Source organism: Mobula birostris, chromosome 4 (genome assembly GCF_030028105.1).
Source record: "Mobula birostris isolate sMobBir1 chromosome 4, sMobBir1.hap1, whole genome shotgun sequence".
Taxonomy (NCBI): Eukaryota; Metazoa; Chordata; class Chondrichthyes; order Myliobatiformes; family Myliobatidae; genus Mobula; species Mobula birostris.
The window spans coordinates 185158428-185176119 of NC_092373.1; the positions used below are offsets into that span (position 1 = coordinate 185158428).

A 17692-nucleotide genomic window follows, 5' to 3' on the forward strand; every position below is an offset into this window, starting at 1 on the left:
GTCCAGAACTGTCCCATTCACAGGGTTGCCCAGGCTTTCCCTATGGGCCCAGCCTCAACTTCTCCAGGTTCCTGAGGTAAAATTGACAAAGGATGTTCCAAAATAAAACCTGACAAACCCCGTTCTGACCCTGAAGCTGTCAGGTTTCACTCATACTTCTGGCTCTTGCAACTCTCTGTGAAAATGACCACGGGCTGTGAATTATCTGATAAATATTTCTGACAACCGTCTACTGTCTGCGGCAGTCTTGTTGCTCCTACGAACACAAACTTAAGATGCTGGAATAGGCCTGACTAGTCTAGTAGCCACATCCTACCTGTGCTATTCTCACCAGCACAGAGGACAGCCACTCTTTTGAACTTTAATAATTAACCCACACATGAAGTAACTGATGTGAGCTGATCCAGTACCTCCTCGACCTGAAATGTCACAGAATTTAGAACGATACAGCACAGAAACAAGCCCTTTGTTGGGTTTGATTGAGGTATACCAAATTCTGAGGGAATAGAGTAAATACACAGAGGATTTTTCCACTCAGGTTGGGTGAGGCTAGAACTGGAGGTCATAGGGTAAGATGAAAGGAGAAATAATTAAGACTATCCTAAGGGGAGGCTTCTTCACTCAGAGGGTGGTGAGAGTGTGGAATGAGCTGCCAGTGGTAGTGGTGAATGCAGATTCAATTGAAACATTTAAGAAAAGTTTGGATAGGTACATTGGTGAGAAGGATATAGAGGGCTATAGTCTAGGTGCATGTCAATGGGACTAGGCATAAAAACAAGTTGTCACTGATTAGATGGGCCAAAGGGCCTACCTCTATGCTTTTGTGCTGTATGTCTATGACATTGACTGACAATGTGGTGCTGAAATAATTAAGTGATGTGCAGAGGATATTTCCGATAGAGAGTGAGGCTAGGACCAGAAGGCACAGTCTCAGAGTAGAGGGACATTCATTTAGAACAGAGATGAGGAAGGGTTTCTTTAGCCGGGGGTGGCGAATCTGTGGAATTCATTGCCACAGATGGTTGTGGAGACCAAGTCATTGAGTAGATTTAAAGCAGGAGAGTAACGTTGTCAAAGTTACAGGGAGAAGGAAGAGAGATAATAAATCAGCCATGATAGAATGGTGGAGCAGACCCTATGGGCTGAATAGCCTAATTCTGCTCCTATACCATATTGTCTTATGTAGCTGACTTTCCCATGAGAAACTCTGGGAGCATTCAGATCTGTGTCACTCAGCATTTGAGCCAACTTTGCAGGCACAGTGGCTGGTCCAGTTTCACTTCTGGTAGGTCAGTCTGAGGAAGTGCCTGAAAGCAGGTGACCTAAAGATACCTCGCAATTGCTACAAGAAGTCTAAAGCATTTTATTGCATATTCGTTTGCCTATCTAAGAATCTCTGAAAAGCCTCTATCCTCTCTGCTTCCAGTAGTGCTTTCCAGGCACCCATCACCCTCTGTGTAAAGACCTTGCTCCAACATCTTCTTTGAACTCTCCCCTCTTCCCACCTTAAATGCACTTAGACCCCAGGGCAAAGATACTGGCAGTCTGCTCATCTCTGTCAACCCAGTTTCTCTTTTCACACATGCTGCGTGTTTCATTTCCTGATACAAAAGCAGGCAGGCCTGCATTTGAATTTTCCCCAGGGTCTGGTGCTTGTCCGGTGACCAGGCCGGGGGTGGGGGGGGCGTGGTCATCAGAGGGAGAGGCCTGTTCGCTCTTTGGCCAGTGGGGCTTAGGTGTGGGCACCGAGAATTAACTAGCAATCTTGGACTCCCCCTTACCTCATGCAAGTTGAGTTCTTTTACTTTCTCTTTCAGTATGACCTGCAAAACAAAGAGTGCAGTGAGTACCTCTGAGAACATTTCTGACTTTACAAAGTATCAACCAATAAAAATCACAGTGATTCAGACATAAACAAACACTTGCTAATTATTTATTGCTGCTATCTTTTGAAGTCAACCACTCTCATCTGATGTTTATTTTCACCCTATCTCACTTCCTGTTCCATTTGTCTTATCTCAGTTACACCCGTTGTCTCATTGCTGCTTCTACCATGCCAAGCCATTTGCTTCATCCCTTCGCACGAGAAGAGTTCCACTTTCCAAACAAAAACTGAGAAATGAGATTTTCCCCTTATTTCCCTCCTGGATCTTGTTGTGAGTATTTCATATTTAATGCTTGTGAATGTATTTTTTCACAAAAGTAGCTGCGAGGCAGTGGGCCCACTGTGCTGCCCTTGAATCGTTAAAATTAAGGGTTAAAGGTCAAGTGTAGGAAAATTTGATTAATAAGGATGTATTCTTGCTCGATTTAAGTCCACTCCCTATTCCCATTCCTACATGTTGGTCCGTGGCCTCTTCTACTGCCACAGTGAGGTTACTCTCAGGTTGGAGGAGCAACACCTCATTTTCCGTCTGGGTAGCTTCCAACCTGAAGACATGAAAATTGATTATTTCTCCCCCTCTCCCTTCTCTCTTTTTCCATTGTGGCTCCACACTTAGCCCAACCTCTTCTCCTCACCTGCCTATCACCTCTGTCTGGTACCCTTTCTCCTTCTCTTTATTCCAAGGTCCACTCTCCTCTCCTATCAGATTCCTTCTTCTTCAGCCCTTTAACTTTTTCACCTATCATCTCCCAGCTTCTCACGTCACCGCCCCTCCCCCACCCACCTCCTCCTTGCCTGACTTCACCTACCACCTGCCAGCTTGTACTCTATCCCTTCCCCCACTTGCTTGTCCTGCCTGCTTCCCCCTTCCTTTCCAGTCCTAACCGTTTATTCATCTCCCTAGATGCTGCCTGCCCTGCTAAAACCATAAGTCATTCAGCCCATTGATTCTGTTCTGCCATTCCATCATGGTTGACTTACTATATCTCTCAACCTCATTCTTCTGCCTTCTCCCCATAACCTTTGACGTCCTTACTGATCAAGAACCTATCAACCTCAATGTTAAATTAAACCTCCCAATGACCTGGGCCTCCACAGCTGCCTGTGGCAATGAATTCCACAGATTCACCATCCTCTGACTAAAGAAATTGCTCCTCATCTCAAGAAACTCCCTTGTGTTCTGAGGTTCTGTCCTTGGGTCCCAAAACTGGCCACTAGAGGAAACATCCTTTCTGCATCCACTCTATCTAGGCCTTTCAGTGTTTGCTCCTTCAGTATTTTGTGTTTTACTCTGGATTTCCAGCACCAACAGAATGTCATGTGTTTATGTATTTTTGAGATTCAGGTTGGACATTGCGGACTATTATGCTGCCTGATTTCTTTATCAAGGACACTCAAACGAACACACTTTCCCTCATACGTATGTATTATTACTTTCTTGAATAACATAGAGTGATGTACATTTGCGGTAGGGTAGTGGTTAGCAAATGCTTTACAGTATGGGTGACCTGGGTTCAATTCCTGCTGTTGCCTGTAAGGACTTTGTACGTGATTCTGGGTACTCCAGTTTCCTCCCACAGTCCATAGTTGGTAGGTTAATTGGTCATTGTAAAGTGCTCCATGACTAGGATAGGGTTAAATTGGGGGTTTGTGGGCAGCACAGCTTGAGGGGGGGGGCCCCAACAAATAAATAAATAATCTACACCTGTTGTTATGTTTGTTTAGCTCTATAGCTGCATTCATTACTTCCACGCTTTCTGTTTAATCTCATTCTGAAACTCCATCACTTCTTTCAGCAAAAATCTGCAATTAAGTGTCTTTGCCAGTTTTGTTGTTATTTTGGTGGTCCTCATATGACCCATCTTTAAAGGCTATCAAAAGAACATCAATGCCAAATTCCAGAGTTGTTACCAGTTTAAGCAGTATTTCAGATACTCAACACAGAAATGAATGGAAGGAGCATCTTATATTGATTGTTCTGGTTTAAGGTGCTAAATCTACTGCAGGATGATGGTTTCATAACTGAGCAGCCTGTCCTTGAATGTTAAAAATATCATTTTAACATTCCTGCCTTAATTATTAGCAACAAGAACAACATGAGGGACCAACTTTCTACCCTCAGGCATCTGTGTTGTGCAGGCCACGTTATTTGCATGTCTGCTATCAGACACACACACACACACTATTTTGAGCTCTGCGGAAATTAGCACAAAGATTCAGAGGCACAAGTCACTGTAGGTAGAGGAGGACCATTCGAGCTGCTGAAAGAACTCTGTGAGTCAGGCAGCATCTGTGGAGGGGAACAGACACTGCACAACAAAAAGGAAGTGCTGGATGAACTCGGGTCAGGCAGAATCTGTGGATGGAAACAGTCAACATCTTTGGGTCTAGGCTCCTTCACCTGGACCCTATGATTCAAGGATGTACTCAAAACCGATGAAGAATTATGACCTTCCTACAGACTGCTGGGAAGATAATGGACCCAAACCTGCTAACAAAACTCCAACTGAGGCCTCACCAGTGCTTTATAAAGTTTCAACATTACATCCTTCCTTTATATTCTAGTCCTCTTGAAATGAATGACCTCATTGCACTTGCCTTCCTCACCACAGACTCAATCTGCAAATTATCCTTTAGGGAGCTCTGAACAAGGACTCGAAAGTCCCCTTGAACCTCAGTTTTTTGTATTTCTCTCCATTTCAAAAATAGTCAACCCTTTCACTTCTTCTACCAAAGAGCATGACCATACATTTCCCAACACCGTATTCCATCTGCCATTTCTTTGCCCTTTTTCCTAAGTCCTTCTGTAGCTTCTCTACTTCCTCAAAACTACAAACGTTTGTACTTGCCCCTCCACCTATCTGCACATGATCTGCAGACTTTTCAACAAAACCAATTTGGTTCATTGCAGAACATGCAATCCAGAATAGCTGATCTTCTTGTGGGCTCAATCATGAGCTGCTCCAAAAAGCCATCTCGTAGGCAGTCTAGAAACTCCGCCTCCTGTAATCCAACTCCAACCTGATTTTCCCAATATATCTGCATTTTGAAGTCCCCCACGATGGTTGTAACCTTGCCCTATTTCCCATTGTAATTTGTAGGCCACATCCTTACTACTGTTTGGGGATCGCTATAGAGCTCTCATCAGGGTGTTTTTACCCTTGCAGTGAGAAGAGTTAAGAGGCCAGAATGAGGAATAGAAAGGGGAGGAGTTTTTTTTTAACCTTCCAGAAGGAAAAATCAATATTCATGCCATCAGGGTGGAGGCCATCCAGATGGAATACAAGGGGCGGCCATGGACCGACATTTCCGTCTTACAATCTTATACCATTGCTTTGTCAACACAAGGTCACCTGTTGGGTCAGACTGCTGATTCCTTCTACCATCAGGCAAGAGGCATTAGGACAATGACCTCTTAGGATGAGAAATAGCTTCCTCCCCCAGGCCATGAGACTATTAAACTCCCTGCCCCACCCAAGCCTCATTATGTATGAAGGGCCTTATATTGTATACAATAAAGCATTATATTGTATACATTTTAAACTGATCTGGTAAATGCACCTTATTAATTGTTAAGTTTTTTGTGGTACTATTACTTACTGTGTTGTGTGTTAGTTATATGTACTGTATTGTGCACTTTGCTCCAGAGGAACATTGTTTTGTTTGATGGTATACATCAAATTCTGAAGTACATGTTTGCATGACAATAAAGTTGATTCAGTCCGAGACTAGAGAAGGGTATGAGGAGCTACAAGATGAAGCATATTCTTTAAACCAGTCGAGGCTACTTCTCGACCTTGGTATATCTGAGGATAATTAACTGGGTTCCAGACGCTGCAAGGATAGCCTGATATACTTTATACTTTATAGTCGCCAAACAATTGGTACTAGAACGTACAATCATCACAGCGATATTGGATTCTGTGCTTCACACTCCCTGGATTACAAATATTAAATATTAAAAGATATTAAAAATAGTTAAAATTAGTAAATATTAAAAATTTAAATTATAAATCATAAATAGAAAATAGAAAAATGGGAAGTAAGGTAGTGCAAAAAAACCGAGAGGCAGGTCCGGATATTTGGAGGGTACGGCCCAGATCTGGGTCAGGATCCGTTCAGCAGTCTTATCACAGTTGCAGCCTCAACCCAAACATTGGAGTTACTGGGCAATCAGTCAGTGCTTGTGTTACGTACCCCGTAACTGGGTTGCCAAACCAGCAGAAATGGATCACTCAGTTGGAGTCTGGATTACTAGAACTAAGAAAGTTTTATTAAAGAAACAAGCAACACAGTAATCGAAAGGATAATAAATGCAACAGTTCAGCAATGATAAACACACATGTGCACAGAATTAAGATAACAGCATCAATCAAGCTCTATCGTTGTCTAGGGGTAAATGACCAATTTCAAAGTGACACAAAGTCCAGTTCAATTTAGTTCAGTTCGCAGTAATCGTTGCCATGGTGATGGACAATGTGGGGGGAAGGAGAGAGAGAACGAGAACGAATGATCATTCAAAACGGCTTCCACTCACAGACCTGCGATATTGCTCACAAGCAGCTTTCGGGCGAGTCCTTTGTGATGTCACCTGGGGTCACCGACTGTGACCCCTCCTCCAGATGCAGTCGATCCTCTGCAGTGAACCCGGCACCCAAGCAAGGGCGGACACACACCGGGTTCCCGCTGATTGTATCTTTCCACCCTGTGCGTCTAAGGCTGATCCCGCGATCAACCGTCCAAGAGCTTCCCACCGACTTGTGAGAGGCGCACCGCTTCCAGGGTCTCGTTACCTTGGGGTGTCGTGTGTGTCCTGCCTTAGCGAACCTGTCCCTTTTTATCCCCCTGCTGGGGTATCGCCTGTCCATCACTTCAAACAGTTCAGGGTTCAAAGGGGGAGCCGATCTTGACAATACCCAGACTGATGGCTCTTTCATTAACATCTCCAAATGCGGCTTCATTGTGTTCCTTATCTCTCCTTCCCCCCTGAGGACAGGTGGCAGACCAATTGCTGATGCCACTGGTGCTAGCCCAGGCCAGCAAACATCTTAATTTATATGTATTCTCGTCACACTTGTAATTGGCTGGCCACTTGGGATGCATGAGACAGAGGTTCTCCCTGAATATGAAGCTCAAAGAAAGGTCATGGTGGAACGTGAACATGAGAGGTTCTATAAATGCTGGAAATCCAGAGTAACACAAACAAAATGCTGAAAGTACTCAGCAAATCAGCAGATGGAATGTGAGAATTGGGGTTCTCCAGGCATCTTTTCTGGGTTTTCGGCTTGCTAGTTAATAAATGTGGACTGCAGATCCATCTCAACCCCTCACCCCCCATCCGACAACATGTAAAATCAGAGTGCTCACCAAGATGTTGGCACTGGTGAAATTCAATCATCCTCCATTGTACAGTGACTACACTTCAGAAGAGCTCCACTGGCACATTTCCAGTTTTCCCTTCACATGGAGATTGTGTGGTGGGACAAAACGCAAAGAATTTTACACAGTGCATAAATTGCGATTCCTCATCTGGACTGAGATTCTTTACCCAGCTCTGTAACATTGGGAAGGAAGGAACAATCACACACAGGAGTTCCATTTCAATGCAGAGTAACACACACAAAATGCTGGAGGAACTCAGCAGGTCAGGCAGCGTCTATGCAGGGAGATGAACAATTCATGTTTCAGGCTTGTCTGATTGTTTTATTGTAGCTCTGGATCTTACCTGCTTATAGGCATATAGCTCCTTGTGCGCTTGATGCCGTAACCTATGAAGACAAGAAGAATGAGGTTGGTACTTTCCACAACAACCACATTACTTTTCTGGAAGAGTACAACATGATTATTCAATAGCAGCTACAGGAAGAAAGCATTCGTATACACACAGACTTTTATATTCAAACACACACACACACACACACACACACACACACACGTATTCACAATACTTTTGAATAGCCCATTCAATGTGGCAATGCCAGGTGACCAGCTGGAAATCAGCAGTTGCTGCTGCTGACTGGTGGGCTGAGGCAGAATGGGATGTTGGTTGAGGACAAAGCTCAGACCTGCTACTTATTCCACACCTCACAGCATTTGTACGGGCTCAGTTACTCCTGCTCTGATTGTGATCCTTAGCTTGTTTTTTCTTCCATGCTGTGCCTTCTAAACATCTCTCTCAAGCTTGAGGTCACGACCATTAAGATGTATTTAAGTTGCAAGACAGGTACATGGTTGCCACATTGGCTTGGCAACGTAATTAAAGAAATGCTTGATTTTGATGACTTCCTTGCCTGAATGAAAGTACATTAGCTGTACATACTACCAGGCATGCAGAAGCCATGGGAACATTTCTTAAACAAAGCTCTTTGATGCAGGGAGGGACAAAGTCTGTACAACATACAGTACTGTGAAAGTCTTAGGCGCACATAACTAGGGAGCCTTAGACTTTAGCACATACTGTGTTGCACTGTACTGCTGCCACAAAAAAATACAGATTTCATGACATATGTGAGTGATGATAAACCGGATTCTGATACGAGTTTCTATTGTGGACTGAGAGTGGGAAAGGGACAGGGAGAGGGCAATCATGGTTAGGAAAAGAGGAGGGGAGAGGTGAGGCTGCCAGAAGCACCTGGGAGACATTCTGTAATGAACAATAAACCAATTGTTTGGAATCAAGTGGCCCTGCCTGGTGACTCAGGGCTGGATGTGTCTACACCCACACCACCCCGGCACTCTTCTCTGGCACCTGTCCCACACTCCACCTGCGGGCGCTACCCCCTCGCCATTCCTTGCTCCTGCCAGTTTTACAAACTTGCTTTCCACTCCATGTTGACAAATATAACTGTGCCTAAGACTTTTGCACAGTGCTGTACATCACCGTATGCTAGTTCCTGCAAGTCCAGCACTCCAAGTCTCGTATACTGAGTGTCATTAATACCTTATTCTTTATACTTTATTGTCGCCAAACAATTGATACTAGAGCGTACAATCATCACAGCAATATTTGATCCTGCGCTTCCCGCTTCCTGGATTACAAATATTAAATACTAAAAATAGTAAAAATTAGTAAGTATTAAAAATTTAAATTATAAATCATAAATAGAAAATAGAAAATTGGAAAGTAAGGTAGTGCAAAAAAAAACTGAGAGGCAGGTCTGGATATTTGGGGGGTACGGCCCAGATCCGGGTGAGGATCCATTCAGCAGTCTTATCACAGTTGGAAAGAAGCTGTTCCCAAATCTGGCCGTACGAGTCTTCAAGCTCCTGAACCTTCTCCCGGAGGGAAGAGGGACGAAAAGTGTGTTGACTGGGTGGGTTGTGTCCTTGATTATCCTGGCAGCACTGCTCCGACAGCGTGCGGTGAAAAGTGAGTCCAAGGGCGGAAGATTGGTTTGTGTGTTGTGCTGCGCCATGTTCACGATCTTCTGCAGCTTCTTTCGGTCTACCTCTGCAAATTGTGACTGGGTCGTAATCTCACCTAACAGTACTGCGGGAACGTCATCACAACTGAGTGCCAGCTACTCCGGAACAGTGATGTTTTTCTTCATCAGCAGAGATCACATGATGATGACGTATCCGAGATAACATTTGGACCCCTAAAGAAGTGGAGGAATCCATCCCTGAGGACAGTAATCCAATACTCGCTAGAGGATTCCCTCACCAGATTACTCTGAAGGTGATTGGAGGAAAGTATAAGGGGGATGTCACAGCTGGGTTTTTCTTTGCACAGAGGGTGGTAAGTACATGGACACTCCTGCTAGGGGCAATGGTAAAAGTAGATCCAGTTGGGACATTTAAGAGACTCTTAGATTGGCACTTGGATAAAAGTAAAATGGAGGACTATGAGTGAGGAAAGGGTTAGATTGACTTTAGAGTAGGTTAAGAGATCGGTGCAACATTGTGGCAAACCATTTTCATCCCACTGGCAATTTGTGGTAGGATATTAGAGATGCAGTAGTGAACAGGATAATAGACCTAACAAATCAGATTCGATGCAGGTCTAGGATTCAAACCCTCTGTCCTTAGAATCATTCTGGAGCAGATCGCACACCCCTATACATATTACCTTCAGCCTTAGAGCCTGGATGGGCAGCAGCGAGTCCGAGAATGGCTCAGTTTTATACTTGTGCACTAACAAGCTCATTTTCTCTCTGTCAATGGCCATACCTCTGTTTGCCACCAGCGTGAGAATGACTCTCAGGGAGGTGGCGGTGAAGAGGGTAAGCTACCAAACCCAATCCAGGTGGCTAGTGGATGTTTCAGATCAGGGTTAGTACTTACAGCATTTCTCCAGTGTGGGCAAGCACAGTAAGATCCATCATCTAGAAATATACCAGGTGTTCTGTACCTTGAAGGGTTTTATGATCTTGGGACACACGGGTTTCCAGCTTTGGAGTCGTAGTATCCTTAGCACAGAGACAGGTTCTTCGGGCTGACTAGTCAGTGCTGATCTATTAAACTGCCTCGTCCCATTGACCTGCACACGGACGATAACCCTCCATATCCCTCCCATCCAGATATCTGTCCAAATTTCCCTTAAATGTTGAAATCAAACCTGAATCTATGATTTCTGCTGGAAGTTGATCCACACTCTCACCACCGTCTGAGAGCAGACGTTCCCCCTTATGTTCCCATGTGTCCAATTAACTTCATTGTCTACCCGCACTGCACTTTCCTGGCAGCTTTTACACTCTATTCTGCGTTGTTATTGCTCCACTCCGATGCATTGTGCAATGATTTGATCAGTGTGAACAGTATGCAAGATAAGCTTTTCACTTTAAATGTGACAATAATAAAGCAATTGCAATAAATTTTCCAATTTATCCGGCTTTGAGAAGTGTGAGAAAACTGGAGACTAAGCAAGCTTCACACAGACAGCACAGGGCATCAGGATTTCACCCTGAGCCGATAGGCTGGTCCTGGACTTATTTCATAATTTACTGGCACAATTTACATATTACTATTTAACTATTTATGGTTCTATTACTATTTATTATTTATGGTGCAACTGTAACGAAAACCAATTTCCCCTGGGATCAATGAAGTATGACTACGACTATGACTATGACTATGTCACTGAAACTGTGCAACAGCAGTGCTTACAGACACTCCAGAATTGCTGGTCCACCAGACAGTCCTGTTCTCCTTTCCGCTGATGCTGCATGACCACCCCACACTCAAAGTTCAGAGTAAATTTATTATCAAAGTACATACTATCCTGAGATTCATTTTCTTGAGGGCTACAAAGAAACTCAAAAGTATCAATGAAAAACTGCACATTAGATGGACGACCGTGGCACAGAAGACAACAGACTGTGCAAATACAAAAAGAAAAAAAACTAAATAAGAAAGCAGTAAATATTGAGATCATGAGACGAAGAGTCCTTGAAGGTGAGTATATTGTAGAACAGCTATGCGTTGGGGTAAGAGAAGATGAGATCAGTTATATATTTATTGAGATACAGTGGAGATTAGGCCCTTCTGGCCCTTTGGCCTGCACTGCCCAGCAATCCCTGATTTAACCTACCCTAACTGTGGGACAATTCGCAATGACAACTTAACCCACCAACATTGGAACATGGGAGGAAACTGGAGCACCCGGAGGAAACTCACGCGGTCACGGGGAAAACGTACGAACTCCTTTCAGACTACCGGGAATTGGGATCAGGTCACTGGTACTGTAAAGCACTGTGCTAACCACTAGACTATCATGCCACCCTCTGGTTCAAAAGCCTTGTGGTTGAGGGGTAACAAAAGTTCCTGAACACTGGGCTAATAATTACAAGGCTCTAACCATGGCAGCATTGTTTAACTTGGCTGGACATGGGGAGGAGTGTTACATAATCCTTGATAAAACACTCCACAGCTGCTGACGTTACTCAGTGAGCAACAAGTGAAGCAGCCAGTGCATGCAGTGTGGGGTGATGACAGGGCATGGTGTGTGCAAGTTTGACTGGCAATGACAAACTGTCAAGTGTTTCTCAGTCACTGACTCAAAAAAGACTTAAAGTACCCTGGACAATACAATCACCTATGTCAGGATGCTGTTCATTGATTACTGCTCAGCATTTAACACCATTATTTCCATAATCCTGATTGAGAAGCTACAGAACCTGGGCCTCTGTACCTCCCTTTGCATTTGGATCCTTGACCTCCTAACCAGAAGACTACAATCTGTGGGATTGGTGATAACATTTTCTTCTCGCTGACAATCAACACTGGTGCACCTCAGAGCTGTGTGCTTAGCCCTCTGCTCTGCTCTTTCTATACCCATGACTGTGTGCCTAGGCATAGCTCAAATACTATCTATAAACTTGCTGATGATACAACCATTGTTGGTAGAATTTCAGATGGAAATAAGAGGGCGTATAAGAGCAAGATATACCAACTAGTGGAGTGGTGTCACAACAACAACCTTGTGCTCAATATCAGTAAGACGAAAGAGCTGATTGTGGACTTCAGGAAGGGTAAGATGAAGGAACACATACTAATCCTAATAGAGGGATTAGTAGTGGAGAAAGTGAGCAGCTTCAAGTTCCTGGATGTCAAGATCCCTGAGGACCTAACCTGGTCCCAACATAGTGATGCAGTTATAAAGAAGGCAAGACAGTGACTATACTTCATTAGGAGTTTGAAGAGATTTGGTATGTCAACAAAAACACTCTAAAACATCTACAGATGTACAGTGGAGAGCATGCTGACAGGCTGCATCACTGTCTGGTATGGTGGTGGGGTGGGGGGAGACACTGCTGCACAGCACCGAATGAAGCTGCAGAGGGTCATAAATTTACTTGGCTCCATCTTGGGTACTAACCTACAAAGTACCCAGGACATCTCAAGGAGCGGTGTCTGAGGAAGGCAGTGTCTGTTATTAAGGACCTCCAGCACCCAGGGCATGTCCTTTTCTCACTGTTACCATCAGGTAGGAGATACAGAAGCCTGAAGGCACACACTCAGCAATTCAGGAACAGCTTCTTCCCCTCCGCCATCCGATTCCTAAATGAACATTGAACCCGTGAACACTACCTCACTTTTTTAATATATATTATTTCTGCTTTTGCATGATTTTTAATCTATTCAATATACATACACTGTAATTGATTTACTTATTTATTTGTTATTTTTTCCCTTCTATATTATGTATTGCATTGAACTGATGCTGCTAAATTAACAAATTTCATGGCTCATGCCGGTGATTCTGAAACTGATTTTGAGATCGATAAAATTAGTTGCGCAATCTGAGGCCGTCATCTATACTAAGCCCTGAGAGCAAAATCTGACAAATCAGAGCATCTGAAGGCAAGTGATTAGAATATTTAGAGGATTACAGAGAATGTTATGGCAGTATCGGGTCATTCAACCTAACTATACTCCTGTTTAGACCTTAAGAGATAAGAAAGAATTACGTCGTTCGGCTCATCGAGTCTACTCCTCCATTCCATCATGGCTGACTTAATATCCCTCTCAACCCCATTCTCCTGCTTTCTACCGATAATCTTCGACACCCTTATTAATCAAGAACCCATCTACCTCCACTTTAAACATATGCAATGACGTGGCCTCCACACCCGTGTGTGGCAATGAATTTCTCAGATTCACCACACTCTGGCTAGAGAAATTCCTCCTCATCTCTGTTGTAAGGTGATGTCCTCTATTCTGAGGCTGTGCTCTCTGGTCCTAGACTCACCCACTATAGGAAACATCCTCTCCACATCCACTCTACCTAGCTTTTCAATATTCGATACACAACAGTGAGATCCCCCTTCATTCATCTGAACTCTAGCAAACATAGGACCAGGGTCATCAAACTCTCCTTTTTATTCCCAGGATCATTCTCCTGAATCTTCTCTTGACCCTCTCCAATGACAGCACGGCTTCTTTTGGGTAAGGAGCCTAAAACTTCTCACGATACTTCACATGCGGACTGACCAATGCTTTCTTTGTGCTGCAGACAGATCTCCTTCCAAAAGCTCCTCTCAGTGTTCTCTTTCCCCACTGTATTTACTCAGCTTTCTACTGCCTGTACCAGTGTCTCTTACACGTGAGCTTCACATTTTCCCAGCATTGGAAACAGAAATATTCCTGCATTTCTTATTGGATTTATTGATGACTGCCTGCTAAACTTTCATCTTCCTGGCCACTTTAGTTGGCACCAGCTTTCTGAAGCCATCCCTCACCTAAAATTGGAATGAAAAGGCTTGAACTTCTCAAGCCTAAGAAAGGAAAAGCCTACAAAAAGTGATGGACACAGCCCAGTCCATCACAGGAAAAGCCTTTCCCCACCAGTGAGCACATCTACGAAGAGCACTGTTGAGGGAAAGCAACATATATCATCGAACCCCCACCATGCAGGTCACGCTCCTTTCATGCTGCTACCATCGGAAAGGAGGTACAGGAGCTTTAGCTAGGATACCACCAAATTCAGAAACATTTATTACCCCTCGAACCAGCAGGCTCCTGAACCAGTGAGGATAACTTCACTCACGTCAACACTGAACGGGTTACACGACCTATGGCCTCACTTTCAAGGACTCTACAACTCATGTTCAAAGTATTATTTATACACTGTTTATTTACTACTATGATTTTGTTCAATATTTAAACAGTTTGTTTTCTTTTGCACATTGGTTGGTTGTCACTCTTTGTGTATAGCTTTTCATTGACTATTTCATTGATCTACTGTGAATGCCTGCCAGAAAATGTATCTCAGGGTATGACATATATGTTACTTCATAATAAAGTTACTTTGACCTTTGATCTTCTGTTCTGATTATTGACTATATTGATGATGTGGCAATATACCCATGACGTTACTGAGGCCACGTAGAAGAGTTTTTTGACATTCACTGTTAAGGATAGGCATTTAATGACTTTACTAAGTCCCAAAGAATTTTTTGTAGCCAATTTAGTTCTTACTTAGTGCATTCATGCATTGTGAAATGAAACTCCCAACATCCATGTACATTACTGAAGCCAAAAACAACTCTGAAATAAACAGTAACGCAGGCAAAATGCTGGAGGAACTCAGCAGGTCAGGGAACAGCTGCTGTCCTGCTGAAAGGTCTCACTTGAAGCATTCGCCATTTATTCCTTTCCGTAGGTGCTGCCTGACCTGCAGAGTTTCTCCAGCATTCTGTGTGTGTTGCTTTGGATTTCCAGTATTTGCAGAATCTCTTGTGTTAGTGAAATAAATAATTAGATAATCTAGGCAAATTAATTTCAAAAAAAAAAACAAGAAAAGCTATGTGGACATTGAGGTGTACTTCTCTGCTCTAGTACCATAGATATTTTGGTACAGACTTCGGCCAGATCTTGTAAGCTACCACATCTGACAGTGCAGCTCTCCCTCCTCAGTGCATAGCCACAGTGTGTTGAAACTTCTGGAGAGGGGCTGAGCCCATAATCTTCTGACACAGAGTCATGAGTGTTACAGCTGACACAATGTCTCCTTACTCAGTGTGACCCTGCACTGCATTTAAACTAGCATTCAAGTGTGGCCAGTGACGCCCACCTCTCATGATTTGTTACCATATTGACACCAATATCTGGCATTACGTGCCTCTTGTAGTCTCATCCTACATGGACACTAACCTATTATAGCCAGTGCCCCACACCCATCAGGGTCCCATTCATGAGTGTCTGATTGTAGACAACGTTCTGCACTTATCCTGGTATTATATTATATCTACACCGACATCATTCATAGCTCGTGCTTAGTGCCCATCATCACCCCATGTACATTTAGCCCAATGTCACATCCGGCTAGCACGCCATACCCATCATGTCCTCATAATAGAAACATAGAAAACCTACAGCACAATGCTGTGCCGAACACGTACTTACTTTAGAAATTACCTAGGGTTACACATAGCCCTCTATTTTTCTAAGCTCCATGTACCTATCCAGGATGATGTAATCAGACTAATATCTGGCAGCGTTAGTGCTTCCAGATTCAGATATTCTAGAGTTACAGAGCATGGGATATGGCTCTTCGGCTTAACTTCTCCAAGTTAAGCACGGTGTCCATTGAAGTGTAGAGGATTGTCGAAGATTGCAGAGAGACATTGATAGGATGCAGAAGTGGGCTAAGAAGTGGCAGATGGAGTTCAACCCGGAGAAGTGTGAGGTGGTACACTTTGGAAGGACAAACTCCAAGGCAGAGTACAAAGTAAATGGCAGGATACTATGTAGTGTGGAGGAGCAGAAGGATCTGGGGGTACATGTCCACAGATCCTTGAAAGTTGCCTCACAGGTGGATAGGGTAGTTAAGAAAGCTTATGGGGTGTTAGCTTTCATAAGTCGAGGGACAGAGTTTCAGAGTCGCGAGGTAATGATGCAGCTCTATGAAACTCTGGTTAGGCCACACTAGGAGTACTGTGCCCAGTTCTGGTCGCCTCACTATAGGAAGGATGTGGAAGCATTGGAAACGGTACAGAGGAGATTTACCAGGATGCTGCCTGGTTTAGAGAGTATGGATTATGATCAGAGATTAACAGAGCTAGGGCTTTACTCTTTGGAGAGAAGGAGGATGAGAGGAGACATGATAGAGGTGTACAAGATATTAAGGGGAATAGATAGAGTGGATAGCCAGCGCCTCTTCCCCAGGGCACCACTGCTCAATACAAGAGGACATGGCTTTAAGGTAAGGGGTGGGAAGTTCAAGGGGGATATTAGAGGAAGGTTTTTTACTCAGAGAGTGCATGGAATGCACTGCCTGAGTCAGTGGTGGAGGCAGATACACTAGTGAAATTTAAGAGACTACTTGACAGGTATATGGAGGAATTTAAGGTGGGGGGTTAATGGGAGGCAGGGTTTGAGGGTCGGCACAACATTGTGGGCCGAAGGGCCTGTACTGTGCTGTACTATTCTATGTCTATGAAACTGATCCCATATGCCTGCTTTTGGTCCCTAACACTCAAAATCTTCCCTACCCATGTGGTTGCCCAAGTGTCTTTCAAAACTTTGTATTTGTTGTAATGTATGGATCTATTTCTTTTAGGGCAAAGACCACCCCTCCCCACCTTAGCACTATGTATTGATCTGTTGCCTGCACATGCACTGTTGTCTACACATGCGTATTGCTCCCTCTCTCGCTGCAATGTGAATACACCAGTTAAAGCCATCTCCTGCGTGCGTGCTTTTATTTAACTGATATGTAGTTATGCACAGACATAACAAATTGGTGATGAGTATGAAGCTGAATGTCAGGAAATATCATGAACTGCACCGAAAGTTACGAGACGAAACAGTGAAAGTTAAACAGCAAGAGAACGCTGAAGGACCTGCAAGTAACAGTGAAAGACACACTGAATTTAAAGTGAAAATAATGTGGCTATGGCTTCACTTGAGAAAGTTGATGTATTTGATAGCGCTAATGAAGACTGGGAGTCATATGTTGAGAGGGTTCAACTGTATTGTAACGCAAACAACATGGAGCAGCAAAAGAAAGCTTAATGAGCAAAAGAACACAGTTTCTTACACAACTTAACACCGCAAAGCCAGCAAGCAGGACGTTAGACGAAATTGTTACAATTTTATAAAATCACTTCAGCCCTAAACCACTGGCAATAGCCTGACAGATTTAGATTTTACAAAAGAACCAATCAAAAGATGGAAGCCTTTCTGAATACATTGCCTACCTGCACAAAACTTTCCCAGTGCTATGACTTTAAAGATGGACTTTCTGATGGACTAAGGGACAGGCTTGTATGTGGCATGCAGAGTCAAAGCACTCAAAAGGCGCCACTGTCCGAAAGCAACCTAACCTTAGAATGGGCATTGACCATTGCAATATCATTAGAGACT

At 43.7% G+C, this 17692-nt stretch overlaps 1 protein-coding gene across 7 annotated transcripts in view; it reads right to left on the reverse strand.

Moving 5' to 3' along the window:
• The window catches only part of rnf24 (ring finger protein 24), a 164699-nt gene that overhangs the window by 51291 nt on the left and 95716 nt on the right, over nt 1-17692 (reverse strand). For all 7 annotated transcript variants that reach the window (XM_072256696.1, XM_072256693.1, XM_072256694.1 and 4 more), the window contains 2 exons: nt 7611-7653; nt 1782-1823 (listed from right to left, as the gene is read on the reverse strand). In XM_072256696.1, coding sequence (XP_072112797.1) covers nt 1782-1823; nt 7611-7653 — 85 coding nt within the window. The remainder of the gene's footprint in view (nt 1-1781; nt 1824-7610; nt 7654-17692) is intronic.